Genomic DNA, 19204 nt, shown 5'->3' on the forward strand with positions numbered 1-19204 from the left:
TTTCTGTAAGTGTGGGTGTGTGTATATATATATATAATATACATGCATTTCTGTAAGGGTGGGTGTGTGTATAATATACATGGATTTCTGTAAGGTTGTGTGTGTGTCTGTATATATAATATACATGCATTTCTGTAAGGGTGTGCGTGTGTGTGTATATATATATATATATATAAAATATACATGCATTTCTGTAAGGGTGTGTGTGTGTGTATATATATATATAATATACATGCATATCTGTAAGAGTGTGTGTGTGTGTATATATATATATAATATACATGCATTTCTGTAAGCGTGTGTGTGTGTGTATATATATATATAATATACATGCATTTCTGTAAGTGTGTGTATATATATAATATACATGCATTTCTGTAAGGGTGTGTGTGTGTGTATATATAATATACATACATTTCTGTAAGGAGGAGGTGTGTGTATATATATATATAATATACATACATTTCTGTAAGCGTGTGTGTATATATAATATACATGCATTTCTGTAAGTGTGTGTGTGTGTATATATATCTAATATACATGCATTTCTGTAAGAGTGTGTGTGTATGTGTGTGTATATATAATATACATGCATTTCTGTAAGGGTGTGTGTGTGTGTATGTATATATCATATACATACATTTCTGTAAGGAGGAGGTGTGTGTGTATATATATAATATACATGCATTTCTGTAAGGAGGGTGTGTATGTGTGTATATATATATATGTAGTGTGGATGAGTGTGGACTCTTTGCTGCATCCTACCCAGAACTCCCTTCCCAAGGTCACACAATCCCACCTTGCATGGCTGGCCACGCCTCCTCCCTCCCGATGCCCCCACCCACTCCTCCTGACCACGCCCACCCCCCGGCTCACATTTCCACCTCGCCTCGCCGGCTCCGCCCCTCCCCATCTCCTGCCTCTCAGGCCCCACCTCTCTCCTCAGGCCCCGCCTCCTTGCGCCGTGACGCCAGACGCCGCGCGGGGCGACGCGGCAGCGCCGCCCCCCCCGTTCCCCGGCCGTGGCCCCGCCCCCCCGTGCCTGGCGTGGGGCTCCCTGTGGCTGGGTGGCTGCGCCGCGGCGGCCGCTGCTGAGACAAGATGGCGGCCCCGGGCGAGTACTTCAGTGTGGGCAGCCAGGTGTCGTGCCGGACCTGCCAGGAGCAGCGGCTGCAGGGCGAGGTGGTGGCCTTCGACTACCCCAGCAAGATGCTGGCGCTCAGTATCCGCCCGGGGCGGGGCGGAGCGGGGCTGCCGGGCCAGGTGGCGGCGCTCGGGGGCCGGGGAGCCTGTGGGCCCGGCGCCGGCCGGGGTGGGGAGAGCCCGGGCCTGGGGGGGGCCCTGTGGCCGGGTCGGGGCTCTGCTGCGGCCTGGGAGTTGCCTGGCGATGGGGGGGCTGGTGTGTGGGCAGGGTGGGGGGAGGGGTTGTGATCTGCCCTGGGGATTGCATGGGGGGGGGGTGTCTGATCTACCTGGGGCACTGTAGTGGGGGGAGAAGAGGCTGGGGGTGGCAATGCTGCCCGGCTTTGGAGGGAAAATGGAGCAGCTGAGTGGGGGAGGTTGAGTCTGATCATGCCTGGGGACACGTGTGTGTGTGTGTTGGGAGGGGATTTAAGGGCAAGAGGTAGATGCTCTGGGTAGGTTGCGTGGAGGAAGCGTGATATGTGCTTGCTTCTCTGTGTGGCCCACTGTTGGCTATATAGAGGTAGAAGCGGGGAATGGAGACATTGCCAATACATGAGCCCATCGTTCGTCTCTGGACACACTTGAAAAGTTCGCCTAAAAGAGGCCATGCAGGCCTCTCGCCACATGTTCAGGAAAGGCCTTGCAAGATGCCCCAAAGGTCGGTGTGCTCAGGCTCCTCAGGTCTGTGAGAGAGGGAAACTGCAGACTCTAAGTCCATACTACTGCCTCTGCGAGCTCGGTCTCCAACCTCCCCACCTCTGGGTGCTGCTAGCCAGTGTCAGGACAGTGTCTGAGCTGGCCTGGGGAGTGCTGCCTTGAACCCTTCAAAAGGAAGTGCCGGCAATATGAGTAGGTTGCTTTGTGGGATGTAGCAATGGTTCCTCCCTCTCTGGCTTTATGGAGGAGGCAGTGCTATCTGGGTTTGAGGAGAATGTGGATTTTAATAGCAAAGGGAGGTTGAGAAGTAGGGTCAGATGGTCTAGCTTGTGGGCCAGGTTTTGATCCTTTTCCAGAGGAAAAGTATGTGATCTGGACACAGTGCTATGGGGAGTGATGTACTTTCCCCAGTTTTCTCTCTCCTAAGTTGCTCCCTTTTTATGTGAGTTTCTGCAGGTGAGGGTTTCATATCAGCTGTGGTATTAACTTACTCTGGTGGGAGGGAGATCTGATTGTTTTTTGCTTTTAAGCTGCAGGTGTCTCATTTATATGCATGAGACCAGTCTCCCTCCCCTCCTAGGAGTGGAGAGGCAATGCACAGAGCCATATGTCTAATGCAGTCTCCTCACACTAATAAACCCACCATCTCTCTCTGCCTTGATGTGTTCTTCTCTGCTTACTCTAGCAGACAGATGAAGGAGAGGAGGACTAACTATCCCTCTTCATCAGGAACAGATTGCGCAGGAATTAATGTCAGTTCTATAAAGGTTTTTCTGGGGGTGGCTAACTGGTGTCTAATTTACACTTTTCTGTCATTCTAGAAGTGTCAAACTACCTCAAACGCATGTAAGGTTTATGTTGTTGCAAATGTGGTAATGAATGAGAGAGTCTCTTCTATGACTCTTTAGAGCTTGTCACCCGGTTATTATCTAGGTGAAAGCATTAATAGAGTAACCTGTGTTCAGGTTGCATCAGGTGGCATCTGCAGTAAGGGAATGATCTTGGTAGAGACTCTAGACCTAGTGTGTATCTGTTAAGGTTTGTCTACGTGAGGAAGTAATTCTGGAAAAGGTAGGGCATGAAATTAAAGCACAATAGCTATCCTGCAATAGCTATCCATGCACACTCTCCTATTCCAGGATGAGTGCCCACACAGAGCTGTTCTGGAGTAGCTTATTCAGCAGTAGCTGATTTTGGTCAGTTTCTCCATGTAGATGATAAGCAAAGGCTTATTGACTGAGATCCATGCTGATCAGCGAAGCCTTGTCCCCACCACAGTCGAAACCGTGACATGAACCTCTCTAAGCTTCTTTGACTAGAATGGGCAAGATTGTATGTACCCCTGAAAAGCATGCTGTAGATCGCACAGCATGCTAGGTTGTCTACAATGTAGTTATAACAATTATTAGCAAAAGAAAAGATCCTGTCCCATGGTCAGGGGAACCAGGCTAGCAGCAGCTGAGTTTAAATCGTTGTTGCTAGCACTGTTTCTGGTTTTTTACTGCTGACCAATTGTTTCATTGTTATAGGGTTTAGTGTAGTAGAAGAACTTATCTGCTGAAAATCTAACTCTTCTATTGACCTGTTCTCTAAACTTCATCAAATAGTCCTCCTTACCAGTCATCTTTTTCGACTTGTTAAGTATGTCTGCCTGGATTTGTTTTCCTTAATGCTGTTTTCCTCCAGAATGTCCCTCTTCCAGTGGAAAGCCCAATCACGCAGATATCCTGCTCGTAAACTTACAGTATGTTTCAGAAGTGGAAATAATTAATGACCGCACGGAAACCCCTCCTCCTTTAGCTTCACTCAATGTTAGCAAGGTAAGGACCTGTTATCCTTTTGTATACTCATTGATGTAGACTTGATTTGATTGACAGGAAGAGCTGAAAATCCTTTGCATTTCTTACTGTTAAAATGCCCTGCTTTGCACGATGTTTGCTTAGTGGACATTGCTTTTATGAATTTAAATCAGAATATTCATGTGCATGGTGCTATTCTGGTTCTCCATATACGGTGGAGCACTGAGATGTGCATTTAAGTTTCTATGTTAATGGGCAGTCTGGCCGTCTTTATACATAGTGAGCATCATTCAGGCCTAAAGTAGAGAATGTGGAGGGTTTTCTTCCAAGTTAACTAGTCCATGGACAAGTGAGTTCTTCATTGTGCAGATGAAAATGTGATGGTCTGGAACAGGGGTTGGCAACCTTTCAGAAGTGCTGTGCCAAGTCTTCATTTATTCACTCTGATTTAAGGTTTCGCGTGCCAGTCATACATTTTAACGTATTTAGAAGGTCTCTTTCTATAAGTCTATAATATAGAACTAAACTATTGTTGTATGTAAAGTAAATAAGCTTTTTAAAATGTTTAAAAAGCTTAATTTAAAATTAAATTAAAATGCAAAGCCCCCCGGCCCGGTGGCCAGGATCCTGGCAGTGTGAGTGCCACTGAAAATCAACTTGCGTGCTGCCTTCGGCACGCATGCCATAGATTGCCTACCCCTGGTCTGGAATCTTGTGGCCATGCTTAATTAGCTGCATGTATTTTGCCAAAGCATAGTATGGAGCATACCTGGCTGAATGGAGCTAGAGGGGGAATGTATTACTGTCCGTTTCTTAGACTCATAGACTTTAAGGTCAGAAGGGACCATTATGATCATCTAGTCTGACCTCCTGCACAAGGAAACTGACAAGACCAACTTTTTTTAAGTCTTGGGTCCAACTTGCTGTTCAGCCAGGGCATCCATGATTTTAGTGCTGATCACCAGGCTTGGCTAGGTTGCTGGAGAGTAGACAACTGTTAGTACTGTATATGTGTACGCTTTTTGGACCTGTTGACGTTGTCAAAATCCAGGGGCTCTTGGACCTGATTTCAACATGGCCTTGTCATGGACACTGGCTCTGTGGCTCAATCATCCTGAAGTGTGCCATAGCCTTGGCGTCTAAAGTGCTGTAGGTGCAATTTGGGACCACAGTATAGTCCACTCTGCACCATAAGACCCCACTCTGTCAGGTTTTTTCTGTCTTGTGACTGGACTCAAGCAAGGCTTATAGGATACACAGACCTATGATCCTAAGGCCATGTCTACATTATGGACACCACAGCAGCACAGCTGCAGCGCTGTAACACCTATGGTGTAGAGACCTTTCAAACTATGCAGAAGAGGTTTTTCTGTTGCTGTCGGAGTGCCACCTCCCTGAGCAACTGTAGCTATGTTGACAGAAGCATTCTTACCATCCACCTAGCTGCATCCATGCTGGGGGTTAGGTCTGCATAGCTATGGTGTTTGGGTGTGGATTTTTCAGATCCCGAGTGCTGTAACTACATCTGCCTAACTTTTAAGTGTAGACTAGGCCTAATAATGGCAAGATGGCATCTGAATATTAAAGGTGTGTGAAGTGGCAGTGACCGAAGGCTTCCTGTGATCGGTACCTCCGTGACTAATGTTTCTGTTCTGTTAGCATCTCTTCTTCTAGAAAAACTGCAGCTGTGTAGATCTCTCAGCTTCCTGCTGAAGCCCTAGTATCTCAGCAGTAGAAAATGAGACGATGCTGCCCTTGCAACACAGCAGGAAGTGAAGAGTAACTTTCCCGTGTCTAAGTGCAGTGGAAATCTAGGTAAATGGATTACGATCACCCGAGCTGGAATTTAGCCAGGACACTAGGGCTAACACCCATAGTCTTCTATAAAGTGCAGCAGACTCTTCTGTGACCACAAGCGGTCAGGATCTCTCAGCCAAAAAATAACGTGCTTGATTGTGCTGTCTCCTTGCAGAGCTGACATAGGGTTGTGCATTCATTGCTCACGGAGCTTGCCATCAGCTGAGGCTCTCATCACTGCTACCTGCAGCACCCAGGTTTTCTTTGGCAGGTGGTGTAATCAAGAACTGATATTGTTGGCTACAAAATCGCAAGTCAAAAGAGCTTTTATTTGTTTCCCATTTTGGAGGTGATTCGGGCAGGTTAATACTTAAGCTGTCACCCTTCCAGCCCATGTTTGCTGTGTGCGCTTGCTTTAGTCAATCTCCAATGGATGGGAATCCACTGGAGTTTTCCTGCTCTTGTGAGCAGGTCAGAGTTCCTATGGTGGGAAAGCACAAAAGCCTTGAAAGACGTGGAGCAGTCAGTTGTATCTCAGGGATCTCTGTGTAAATTGACTGTAACTTCCCCTCTAAAATAGATCATTTCTGGTTTTTGGGAGGTGCTGTCTGAGAAACGGAAAGGGAAATTATCTTGTGCAGTCAAGTAAGTTGGATGCTTTGTACTAAATGCCCCAGCCAACTGAGCTGGGAAAACAGAGTGGTGTGGGGAAGGTGGAGCTTAGGGTTTTGCATGCTCAGTACTGGTTGTCTAATGGCACACTGGAGTGTTGGAGAAAGGCTTTAGCCAGTAACTGCACGGTAGACAAATACATCTTTCAGCTGCATGTCAGTGTCATCTTTGTGAGGGAGGGAATGGACACAGTTTCTGGGAGGGCTGACTCGGCTTGATGGGACTTTTGGTGGGGTTAGCATTCTTTCGAGCTAAAATCGGAGGGCAAGCGGTCAAAATTAGAGATTTGGAAGCTTCAGGGTATAAGTAAATTTAGGGGTTGGCTTTGTTAGTCAATTAATTTTAAAGTGGAAGGAGGTTTCAAGGCAGAAAATGCAGTCGAGAAAAGCAATCTTAAGCAGGGTGTGGCTGCCATCTTTAAGGAAGTGTTTAGAGGTGATAAGGCAGACCTCCTGTTTATATTAAAAAATCTCTGACCCAGATGGTGGTGGTTTCTAACAGACAGGAGTAGTTGTGATGGGTAGAGTTCCCAGTATAGCAGCAAACCTACACTATACAAGCCATCCACAGTACGGTAACATGGTACGGTACCTAGGAACCGCAGGCTTTGTCCCTAAACACAAGTGTCCTCCTTTTGTGGCATTGTCTGTGGCTTACGTGAGTTTCCTTTTGCTTATTGATGGATTATCATGCTGACAAGGTATCAAATGACCCAATTACTGTAGAGATGTAATTACATCTTGGAGCTGCATCAACTGCTGTAACTGTAAATGCAGCTAGTTAGGTGTAATAGACGTTCAGGCCTTACATGGCTATGGGGAGGGGGGAAATCACTGTATGCATAACACATTTAAAAGTGTATTAACTAACATACTTACTTAATTACAGACATTGGGTTAGTTATTTTGCTGGAAGGAAGGCTCTATAAACATTCTTCAGTGCAAGAATCCCACATCAAATTGTAATTCCACTGGCAGTTTCAAGTGTCCAGAAATCTGTCTGTATTCCCATAATAAAAAAAAAAAAATCTTTGCCTGTCTGAGACAACTGCAGCATTTCATATCTCTTGCATTTACAAAACTCCTCTTCCAAAAGCTGGTGTGTAGGGTGTTGACTGGAAAATAGTGCAAACTGCTAGTGTCAGAGGAAGGAAATCATGCTACTAGGGGATGTAGAGAAGATCTTAACTGAGTACAGATTTCATATAGGAAGAAGGGGAATGATGTACGAAGATGGAAATAGAGAGCTGCCATTTAAAACAAGAAAGAAAGTATTAGTCTACAGCAGTCCCAGGTGTGAATGGGGGACAGGGGAATGGATGTTGGAGTATCTGTTGCAGGTGAAAGTCTAAGGCAGGGTGGGGAAGAAATCCTGGATGCAGCACAAATGAAAGAGCTCTGCTCTGGGAAGGGGAACTGAGATGAGCAGGCAGGGAAAGTGAAGAAAAAACTTTAGATGAAACTTAAAAACTAGGAGGGAGCTGTGAATAGGATTGGTAAATGGATATGCTGCTAGAAGGCAGGATGGAGAGAGGGTGATAGCGAGACTTTCACTGCAGGAAGCATAAGCATATGGTATTTGTGATGCCTACGGGACTGGGCTGTAAGAGATTATAAAAGGGAATTGCCAAGAATTAAATGGGTAGATGATGAGGATGTTTGGTCAAGATGTGGCTGAACAAAGACAATTTTGTGGTTGGAGTGGTGGGCAAACCAGGGAGATGTTCTGGAAGGGATCTGACTTGAGGACTGTTCAATCTATGGCCTTGGGAGCAGAGAAGAGGAGTTAGAGAAAGGAGAACTGTGAAACAAAATATTATTACCCCAGGTGCAAATGTTGTCCTTTGACTAATTTAGTGTTAATTTCGGTGGTGTGTTCAGGCCAGGAGCTGGCAGTCCCCTTGGGAAGCTTAAGTCTCGAGGAATGAGTTTAAGGAGCTAGAATAACATAGCCACAAGATGGCCTGTGTATGGCCTGGGTGGAGACTTGTTGGATGCAGTGTACACAGTGGTTTGAAGGGAGGCTTTAAAATAGATGGCTTTGGGGCTGGTCAACCTCTTTGTTGTTGTGATCCCTGTGTTCAGCCACATACAACCAGTAAACCTCAGCTGCCTCCTAGAATCCTTTCCCCTGGCTGCTCAGCTCTGCGGAGAGGATGCCACAGGGACTGGCGCAGTGGCTCAGCGTGCTCCTGGGGCCGGAGACACGGCTGCAGACAGCGTAGTCCATTTCAGTGAAAGGCTAGCTAGAGATTGGCGTCTGCCTCACCTGTTGTAACAAGAACACTGGTTTATACTGACATCGTTACTAATGTGAGCTTGTTCAGCCTGTGCTATGAGATGTCACTCTGCATCTGTACAGCTCTGAACTGGGAGTGGGCCTCTTGGGATAAGGGGGCAACTGGTCTGTTTGTCTAATTAACTTAGTTGCCATTTAGTACTTGGGGGTGGCAGGAGGAGTCTCGGGGCATGACAACTGAGGAATGTGACCAGGCAGCTTATTGTAACTCGATGACTTTCTTCTAGTCTTGCATGTATTCGTATCATTCATACATACGTGAATAGGGAAGGGAAGTGACTCATCCATTCATAGAATTATTGCACAAGGTGTATAGCTGAAATCTGCTTAATAGGCTCATAGTAGCAAGTTCAGATGCTCTTTGGAGACAGGGGGAGCTGGAACGGCAGAGTATATCTGACAGTCAGACTGCTTTGAATGCTTGAATTGGAAACTGTGTAAACGAGGCTTTTGCAGATGCAGTTAATTTTTCTCTTCCGTAGCTAGCAGTGTGAAGTAATAAAGCACATCCTGTGAGCTCAGATGCTCGTTCTGTAAGGACCCTTCAGATTAGGAGCTCGATATGTGGGATTAATGAACACCAGTAAATGAGTTTGTTTCCCTTAGTTTCATTCTTCAGCGGGTGACTAAGTACATTGTTCTGGTCAAGCTGAGGGCTGGAATTCTAGGTGTTTCCCCTGGATCCCTCCTTATTTGTAGGTGGACTAAAGCACTGTTTGTCAAGAGGGGAGGAATCCCTAAAGCATTCTTTGGAGGTTGTCTGCAAGGCTTAGACGAGCTTTGCTTTGCTTTACCGTGTTTGCGTTCCAGGCTGAGGGCGAAGACGGGGATGTGAGTTCACGGGCAGCAGCGGTGTTCCCTCAATCAGTCTGGCAGCGCGTGGGACTGGCCACTTGGTACTGACGCTGTGGGCTGCTGTGTAGGTCGCACCGTAGCAGTCCCCTGCCGAGGAGATTTGCTCCCTCCGGTGTAGTTGTTGCTACTTTTCTTGCAAAGGCAGGGTCCCCACTAAGACCTGCCTGGTCTCTCCTGCATGTTCTCTTACGTGCCAGGCCAGTCAGCTCCCAAATGGACAAAGAGCCTGTCCGAGCATCCAGCTCTCTCAGTGCAGAGGATTCTTCTGCTCAGCGCTTCGCAGTGTCTTGTCAAACACAAGAAGCCGGGAATAAACTGCTGCTTGTGTGTGATAAGAATGAGCTCTTCTCTGGCTGCCCAGTCTCTCAGCTGCGGAGCGGGGTGCATTACAAGTCCAGCCTTCACTTTGAGCGAGGCCATGCAAGCTACCATCCTGTTTAAATGAGGCAGCTAGGCGGCTTCTAGGGCTGCGATCACCAGGAGCATTCTCTCTGCTGACAGTGAGGTGAACCAACCATACTTTGCTATAGAAACCCTTAAAGCAACACTTCTCAGGCAAAAAATCCCTGCTTCCGCTAGTCAGGGCAACTGCTTTCCAGCAGCCATACAGAAACATGGTTGTTGCTTAGTGTAGGTTACCAAAACTGTGTTGAAATGAGTCTCATAATCAAGCTACCAAGTGAGACTGGTTCTGAGTGATCTTTAACTAAACCACCAATCAGCAGCACCCTCTTTTGGTGTTACAGCTTCACAGCTCTTCAGTAAAAGACATTAGGGGCACATGAGAAGGAACTGGAACAGTGTCCCAATGAGTGTCATTCATCTAAGCACCGAAACAAGACACAACTGACTATTTTTTTGGCTAAATATTTTCTCCCTCCGTGGGTGGGAGGGGGGATTGATCCTTTGCTATTGTTGAGAATTGTAGCAAAGTTCCTCTGCTTTGTGGGGCTTAGGATTTTCACACTGGGAAGAGGAGGGCAGAGAATCTTGATAATGCATCTCTTAGCTGTGTGAAATGTGCCATTCCTAGCTAATCAACGGTGACTTTCCTTGGATAGTTGGGGTGAGCCTTTGGGAAGACTTTGCCCTGGGACAGGCTGTTTTGCAAGTTGGCTTTGTATCTATAGAAGATGCTTTCTAGGGGTCAGCTGGCATGAGATGCTTTCTCCTTTATGGCAAAGAAGCATCTCCATTCTGCTGACAGTCTGTTAACTGTACCCCTTTCATCCCGGTTCTTTGCGCTGGGAATGGATGCCTCTCATCGGGGTGTTGGCTTGCTTTATCTTTTTGTGGTGTGCTGTAGCACGGGGGTTCTCAACCTTTTTCTTTTGGAACCCGCGTCCCCCCCTTTAAAAACTCCCATGGCCCACCTGTGCCACAACTAGTTTTCTGCATGTAAAAGCCAGGACTGGCATTAGGGGTAGCAAACAGGGCAATTGCCTGGAGCCCCATGCCACAGGGGCACCCCCGCAAAACTAAGTCGCTCAGGCTTCAGCTCCAGTCCTGGGTGGCAGGGCTCAGGACCCTGGGCATCAGCCCCATGCAGTAGGGATTCAGCATTCTGCCCTGGGCGCCAGTGAGTCTAACACACTGGCCCTGCTTGGTGGACACCTCTCCCTCTTCCCCTCCCCCCAAAAAAAAACCTCACAGCCCCCTGGGGGCCCCGGACCCCTGGTTGAGAACCACTGCTGTAGCATGCTTTAGAGATGTCACAAGTATCCTAGTTTACTGGTTTCTCATTCAAGCCCTAGGATGAGCAGAGGGGCCTGTTTTGTGCTCTGCAGATCTCCTCTGACTCTGATAACTGAAGTTTGACGTAGAGGGAAGGAAACTTCCTCTTGTAACAGGGATTTTTTTCCATAACTGATTAAAACTGCATTGCTGGTTGTTTCTTAAAATACACCTCATGACCACATTTTCCATAGAAACATTGAGCAGCTTTTAGGTCACACATCTAACGCTGCAGTGATCTCTGCCAGTCAGAGCTGTTGTCTTTGAGTTTTGCAGGGCTTACAGTACGCGGACGCGCTACCCAGCTGGGTAATGTAGCAGTGGGTTACTGCTGACTGCAGTTGGTCTTTGTAAAAGGCCTTGTAGCAAAGTAACCTCTGATTGATTGGTTTGGGTCCCATGGGTTGACTATGGGGCTGTAAGTCAGTCTGGCTTTTATTAAAGAAAAAAAAAAGTGAATGACCCTGAGCGGAGGGAGAATAGTCCTGCTTTGTGACCAGCACCCCATTTTTGAGCAGAGTGCAGGAAATGCTTGATGGTTTCCATCTCTCCACATACTTCACAAGCATTAAGGCCTTGTCTACACGGGGAAATTGACCAGCATAATTATTGTGGAAAAACTATTCGGCTATAACTATTCTGGTAGAACTTAGCTCTTTATAAATATATCAGAGGGATAAATATCTAAGCTTAGTACCAATGTGGACACAAGAACAAATGGATATAAACTGGACACTAGGAAGTTTAGGCTTGACATTAGACGAAGGTTTCTAACCATCAGAGGAGTTATTCCAACATAACTCTGCTGGTCTAGTTCCCTGTGTAGACAACCCCTAATAACCCACCTGCTGTTGATACCTGAAATGACCAAGATTCTGAGATTAGGAGACAGGCAGTTCTGCTGCTGTGTATTTGACAGCACATAATCTTTTTCTCCTGGGTGTGTGCGCTTTGCACAGAAATGAGGGGCCCAAAATAGGAGAATGTGACCGTAAAGCCCCAGAGTTGTCCAGGGACTCCAGGGCAGATGTATTTACTAAAACCACCTTAAAAAGACTAGATTGGCTGTTTTTTTTAACTTAGATACATGAAGGTCTTTACGACCTTTGGATGAGGAGGGCAAAGGCCTGTATGCATCCTCTACTTTTTGCTACCATCAAACTAACTTAACTTGTGAGCTAAACCATGAAGTGCAGAGATGCGTATATAACGTGTGGGAAACATGCATAGCATGAGCATTTAAAGTACCTAACTTCCAGTGTAGTACCTGATGCAAACGGGCATCCTACACTTTTCCCCAGTAGGCTTTCTCTGTGTGATGGAAACGGCATCTTGCTTGTCTCGCTAGTCCAAATCCAGCCGTGATCAAACAAGCTGCTACTACCTGGCTGGTCTGTGATCTGGCACTTTGATCCATACTGAGTTAGTAGGAATCTGTGTCACGGTTTTAGGTGGGGCTTGTTGGCCATCTCCTCTGAGAGGCCAAGCACTGAATGGGTTGGAGACTTGCCCTTGGAGGTTCCCTGTCAGGCCTGTGAGGTGCTGATGGCAGGCAGTGACTGGGAACCTGGAACTTGGGCTTGCAAAATGACCATGAAAATATTTTTTGTTTCCCCGCCCCCCCCCCAATCACGGAAGCTTCTAGGCTGTGAGCACCGTAAGGCAGGGACTCTTTCATTAGCTCTACATAGTGCCTATCCCAGTGGGGCCCCAATCCTGGCTGAAGCCTCTGGGCACTATGATAATAAAAGTCACCTTGCTGTTACCAGGGCAACTCACAGTGAAAATAACTTGTATCTTACCCACCTGCCCCCAAAAAGTCCAGCTTGGCTCAGTGAGCGGGCTAGTGTGTATTATCTGTGTTACAGTCATGCCTGGAAGGGACAGTCCTGGACTAGGCCCCCAATGTGTCATGCCAACACGCAACAAAAGATGGGCCTTGCCCCGTAGAGGTGACAAAAAAAGGTGCCCAGGGGTCTTGGTTTTTCAGAGATGCCCATGTGACACCGTCTCACAAACCTGACAGTTACTTAAATAAGCTAAGGTTGGGCAGCATAAAGCTTGTTTATAGCTCTCTGCCTGCAGCTGATTGGATTTACGGCTCCCGTGGCGGAGCGGATATCGTGGAGCTGTAAAATAGAATGTAAGTGATGAGAGTAGGAATACGTCTCCTTTGAATAGTCAGAACTGTTTGTAGTGGGACTGAATCAAGGGAGGAGTGCATGGTCCTTCGGATGTGCCAGCTACCTGAGAGGAGACGGTCCCTGCCCCAGAGATCTTACAGTCTCAGAGAGCTTTATACTCGGACCACTCAGGAGCCCAGGGCATCTCTGAACGCTGGGCTAGAGCATTGTTGCTTGCAGCGGCATGGTCCTGACGTCTTTCTGCTGAAGTCTGTTGCTCCATTTCATTTCACCTGTGTTTACTTCGGTAAGGCATGGACCAGGTTTTATTTCTGTAACTGGCTGCCTTTATGCAGACAGTTTCACCAACAGGATTCACCTCTGTCAAATGCAGACCGGCCAGTCTTAATTTCTCTTTTCCTCTCCCGCTCTTCCACTTGGGACTCTGCTGTTTGTGGTCAAAAATCATTAACTCTCTGGGTCTTTGTTTCCCTCCCTCCAGCTTGCCAACAAAGCACGGACGGAGAAGGAAGAGAAGATGAGCCAGGCATATGCAATTAGTGCTGGTGTCTCTCTGGAGGGACAGCAGCTTTTCCAGACTATACATAAGACGTAAGTTAGCTGCTAGGGGTGGCTGGGAGGTCTTGCTGTTTCCTTCACCCTCGGGTACGTGCATGCGCCTGTGTTCTCCAGCGGGCGGGGTAACTCTTCCTGGGATGGATTCCAAAAGCCTCCCTCTCGCTGATGGTCTTCGTCTAGTCGCTCGCAACTGCCAATACGTGTAACAGGACCTCCAGGCTCCTCTGGGCTGGCCCTGCATCCGGGGTTGCTGCTCTCTCTCATTGCCATGTGCACTGTCGGGCCTTCCATAGACTCTGATCTGCTGCCGATGGACTGGCCAAGCTGCCAACTGCTCCTCTGGGCTGCACATCAGCTCACTATGTAGTGTAGGTGAAAGTGGCCCCATGGGACTGAGAGTCTCAACCCTGCCTAGCCTCCTCAAATTACAGCTGGAGCTGTGCCATTTCAACCCTCACTCTGGCCTGTGGCAGCCTGTGGCCTTGTGAGCGATTGGGCCACAGTGCAAGTGGTTTGATTCGCCGATGTGCCAGCCCGGAGCCCAGTCTAGTGTTACAGGGACACGGGACAGCTCCCACGCTTGGGAACGCAATCAGATCTGCAGTTCCTCAGCGTGCGCTGAACGTACTCCCTGCCTGGCTTGCACCTTAACCCGGCAGACTGTCTTGTAACTGAGGTGACGTAACTCCAAGCCCACAACAACGGCTCTGAGTGATGTACGCCTCCTGCCGCTAGACGGATCTTTCCTCAGGATGCCACTTCCCGTAGTCCTTCCCTGTGGTGCCGGCTGTGCCTTCAGGGATGTACTGGCTGCTGGCCAGCCGCGCCCCCAAGGGTGGGTCATTGGGGCGGGGCAGTGGCTGACTCCTGTCTGCAGTGATCTGGTTTCAGAGCTGCTACTGCCAGTGTTGGGAACTGACAGGGCCCTTGTGACACCCACGTGAGAGGGGGAGATTTAGGGCTCTGGAGCTGCTGGGCAGTAGTGGATGTGGGTGTGTGAACGACAATACGCTTCTACCCTGATAAAACGTGGGTTCGCATACAACGCGGTCAAGCTCTGACATGCTCTTCTGAGCAGCGTGTTAAGGGGGCCAGGGCAGATGAGTTGGATAAGGGGCAGAGGGTCTTGGGGGCAATCAGGGGCTTACCCTCACCCCACTCCACCCCAGATCTAGGAGGCAGGACCTGTGGGGGGGTAATTTTGGGGGCCCCAGAGTCCCAGAGTGGCCCAGGGGATTAGCAGGGGGCCCGGGAGCAGCCCGCTCTGCTTCCCCGGCCCCAGCCGTGTGGCTTGGGGGAAGGGATTCCCCCTGCACTCACCAGCTGCGGCAGAGGTGGAGCAGCCTGGCCCCAGCCGCTGCACTCCGCTTCCAACCACAGGTGAGTACGGGGCGCGTCTTTTCCCCAACCTCTCCACGCTCACCGGCGGCCGGAAGCAGAGCACCGCGGCTGGGAGGTGGTGAAGTGGAGCAGCCTGGGGCCACGCTGTGTGCCTGTCAGGGGGCGGGGGGTGTGGATAGGGGTTGGAGCAGTCGAGACAGGGAGCAGGGGGGTTGGGTTGGGTGGGGTCCTAAGGGTGATTAGGGACAGGGATCTCTGGAGGGAGCAGTCAGGGAACAAGGAACGAGGGGGCCAACGCAGTCTCAGCTATAACGTGGTGAGGTTTTTTTGACTCCCAGGGACTGCGTTCTATTGAGGTAGAGGAGTGTCAGTAAAATCCTGCCCTGTTTTGCCTCTCCCAGCATTAAAGACTGTAAATGGCAAGAGAAGAACATAGTGGTGATGGAAGACGTCGTTATCGCTCCTCCGTACCAAGTGGAAAACTGTAAAGGCAAGGAGGGAAGTGCCCTGAGTCACGTACGCAAAATAGTGAGTAGCGGGAGGGTGACTCCCCGACGTAGGTACCCATGGGACCCCATTATGGTCATGTGGAAGGACCCTTTCCCCCGCTCCCAACGCGGAATGGTGCATTATGTAACTACTGTTCCCATCAGTGCCTGCAGTGGGGTTTTGAATCAAGAAGGAAATAGTTTAAAAGGTGTGTCTCCTAATGGTTCACTGAAGGGGCCTGGCGTCTCCTGTACCCACTTCTGTGGAACCCCTCACTATGGAGCCAAGCCGCTTACAAGGCTGGACTCTGCTGTCTGGTCCCCGTCCCAGTTTTACTGCTGGAGCAGTCAGGCTGGGGAAGGAGTTAAGGGTTTGATATTAAAGCTTTATCCACTGAGGAGTTGTGATCTCCTTGGCACCCATCCCCAGGCCACATAGACCATTCTCTGGGGACGAGTCCAAGACTTGGCCTTGCCATCCCATACTGCCTGTGACTGGGTCTGCCTCCTTGCAGTCCAACATGTAGGACAAATGCAGCTATTGAGTTCTAGCTGAAACACTGGCGGTCTCCATCTCCCAGGCTGAAGGAGATGGAGCATGTGTCCCTAATCCCCATCCCAGCTGTTGCAGATCCCACAATGCTGGTCACAATGATTGCTTCTGGTCACCACGGACCACTTTCACGCATGTACCCTGCACCCTCCCCGCCTGGTGGCACCCACTAGACCCAGTCACCCCTGTTTACATGCTGTGTGAAACTGTACAATTAAAACCCAGCAATGTTGATCCATCTTCTCCCTTTTTCTCTTCCCCCTTGGCCAGGTTGAGAAACATTTTAGAGATGTGGAAAGCCAAAAGGTAATGCAAGGTTCACAAGCACAGCAAACACAGAAGGAAGCCACCCTCTCATCCTGAGTCCTGCCCCCTTCCGATCACCAAGGGCACTCTTCCAAGATCCAGCAGAAGCCGACATGATTTCTTCAAAGGAGACCAGGGCGGGGGAGGGCCAGGGTTATATTTTATTTCCCGGGGGCTCTTTAACAGGGAGCTCACCACTTCCAAACTTTAGACTTTAAAACAAAAAAAGTGAATAATTTAAAAGATCATCCATTACTTGACTAACAACCTTTCTTTTTCTTCGCCATGTTTTCTCCTAGGACAGTCGGACTTTGTTAATTTTATTTTTGACTTCCTCTCTTCTTCCGCCACCCCACACAACACCCCCCCCCTTTTATTTTTGTAAAGGGGGGGGTCCACCATTCTCCCCTCCCTCCTTTGACTTAGGAGAATCTGCTCTTCCCCCAACACCCTGATAAAAATAAAAGTAACAATCTGACTGTGTTAACTGAATCGGGGCCTTTCTGCCACCGGCATGGTCCCGTTTTAATTTTGTTTTGCACAGGGCAAGGCTTGAATTAGTCTTATTTTTCTTATCTTTAAATATATATATGAATATATATATTAAAATGTTCTTTAAATATTTTCTGCTTCTAGCAGTTCTCTTCACTGGGATCATGGCAAAAAAAGAAACCCTCCCCACCCCTAATTGGCCCTGGCAGACTTGGTGACTTTGCGTGTGACACTCCAGAGAGTTCACACCCGTTAAGATTGGGGATTTGGGGGGCAGGAGAGCCCAGGAGGTGGTGGTGCTCCTGAAATCGTAAACCTCTTCTGACCGCTTTCTTACTGTCCTGTTCTGAAGGCGAGTTGGCCCACTCTGGGAAGACACAGGCGCTAGGAGTAACACAGGGTGGTGCTGCTAATTTACCCCTCTCTGTCTCCCACAGTACGGTACCGCAAAGCCGTCTCTCATCTACAGTGGGCTGGGAGATCCAGCGACATGGTGGCTTTCTCTTGCATTGGCTCACGTCACTGAATATCGTGCCTGTTAGATCGTGCGTAGGCTTCTGTCTTTTTTTCAAGGTTTAAAATTATCCAAATGATCTTGGATAGCAGCTTGTTTGTGCTGGATCCCCTTTCTGCTCCAGGCGTACGTGCGTCTGGGATCCTTACAAGCTGGGACACGGTTTGTATACGTCCAAGTGCCCAGGCAGAGAGCTCTGGGGTCTGTGCTCCATTTGCTAAGAGAGCACGCGGGCTTCTGTCACTGTCGAACCCAACCCTAAAAGTCTTTAGTCACTGGGCTGCTTTCCCCTGTCCTGGACCGTACCCAGCTGGCAGTCATGCGGTGATCCATTTGGCATCTCACGCTGCATGGGTGACTGCAGCCATTGGCTCTGCGGCAAGCCAGTTTATGGAGCCTCTGAAACTGGCTTCCTCCCAAGGAGGGCAGGGGTGCGGCTAAGCTACAGGAGTCTCTCTCTCATATATATATATTTTTTTTGCCATGATCTTCCCCTTTCCCTTTTTTTTTAAATAAATGGATCAAAATTAAATAATTCAAGCCCTGCCTTTAAAAAAAAAATGGAAATTTTTTTAGTATTGTTTAGCAAAACAATAAAACCCAAAATTTTTTTAACCATCAAAAGTGTCTGCAGTGATGGGTTTATTTGGCTGCAGCCTGGTGCCCGGCAGTGAGCCGGAGTAGGGGCTTGAGCATACAGGACCCTCCTCGGGGTTGGACTGCCCTGGCCTTCGATTGACTGCCTTGCCCTGCTGTTCTGTTGGAAAGGCAAGCCCCTCTCGGTGGCCTGTGGAGAGGGGGCCAGGCTTCCCAAGAATGGGATGCAGGACTGGAACAATGTCCTCAAATGAGGGGGAGCAGCATTGGTAGTGACGTGGGGCTCTTGGGTGAAGCACAGAGCAGAGACTGCTTCCAGCCGTGCCTTTGGAGCTGCGGTGCATGGTGCCCCCTCTGCTGTGGGGAGGGATGGGGGGTAACGGCTTGGCACTGCGTTGAATGGGCACATTTGTGCGGTCTCGGGCGGGTGACAGAGATGGGCTCTGTCTGCTATGTGCCCAGCGGGTAAGAGGGTCATACCTCCTTGACCCACAAGGGCCACAGCTTTCTTAACGAACTAATTGTAGCACCGATGAAAAAGCAGCCCTGGAGGAGAACGGCATCAGGCCACAAACTGCGTACAGCATGTGGGGCCCAATGCAAACCTCGGCTGGGCCCATTCAGCTCTTAACCAAAGACCGTCAGCGCGGTGCTTCTGCTACTGGGAAGCAGGTCCTGTGGGTTCTGAACCGAGACCCCCTGAGCTCACTCCAGGCCCCTGTCCAGCCATGGCTCGGTGGGAGTTTTGCCAGAACCGATCAGGTTCAGCTTAGAGGTGAAGGACTCCAGGATCCTGTTGCAGAACCAATTGATGGCACTTGACCCCTTCTCCAGCAGGGAGAGGAGAGGGGAATTGTCCTGCGGAGACCTGGCAACATGTCCTCCCTGGCTGGCTAACTGCTTTGAGCCCTCGGGCTCCCCTGCAGCCATGTGGATACTTCCCACTTCCCTGCCGGTCGCTCGAGAGCCAAGGCTGCCGGTGAGGGCGATGCTTGGAAAGCCATGGTGCTGTTCGGCCCAGAACCTCACTCAGCTCCGTCCCCTGTGGGTCTAGGGAGAGAGCCATCCGCCCCCCGCTTGGCCCAGCTGCTGCCTGGACTAGGCCGTGGTGGGTGGGTTTTCCATTGGTCCTTCTCTTTCCGAACAAAGGGGCCTGGGCTTGTTCCTTCGCGTAGCCTGCATGGAAGGGGGCTGTTACTCTGGGAAGTACAATG

At 49.1% G+C, this 19204-nt stretch overlaps 1 protein-coding gene across 2 annotated transcripts; it reads left to right on the top strand.

Moving 5' to 3' along the window:
• Positions 1-1028: 1028 nt before the first annotated feature.
• On the top strand, positions 1029-18017 carry LSM12 (LSM12 homolog). 2 transcript variants are annotated; one of them, XM_050934746.1, is made up of 5 exons: positions 1030-1222; positions 3529-3662; positions 13623-13732; positions 15442-15568; positions 16352-18017. In XM_050934746.1, exons 1-5 carry the CDS (start codon positions 1102-1104, stop codon positions 16442-16444), a joined length of 585 nt encoding a protein of 194 aa, XP_050790703.1. In that variant the 5' UTR covers positions 1030-1101; the 3' UTR covers positions 16445-18017. The 2 variants fall into 2 exon arrangements, with proteins under 2 accessions (XP_050790704.1, XP_050790703.1); XM_050934747.1 differs by lacking the exon at positions 3529-3662 and having other exon boundaries at positions 1029-1182.
• Positions 18018-19204: the final 1187 nt, after the last annotated feature.

Source organism: Gopherus flavomarginatus, chromosome 25, assembly GCF_025201925.1.
Source record: "Gopherus flavomarginatus isolate rGopFla2 chromosome 25, rGopFla2.mat.asm, whole genome shotgun sequence".
NCBI lineage: Eukaryota > Metazoa > Chordata > Testudines > Testudinidae > Gopherus > Gopherus flavomarginatus.

Coding starts and splice junctions, on each gene's coding strand:
- LSM12 (XM_050934746.1), top strand. CDS start 1,102: ATGGCGGCCCCGGGCGAGTACTTCAGTGTGGGCAGCCAGGTGTCGTGC. Junction 1,223..3,528: donor CAGCAAGATGCTGGCGCTCA/GTATCCGCCCGG, acceptor GTTTTCCTCCAG/AATGTCCCTCTTCCAGTGGA. Junction 3,663..13,622: donor CTTCACTCAATGTTAGCAAG/GTAAGGACCTGT, acceptor CCCTCCCTCCAG/CTTGCCAACAAAGCACGGAC.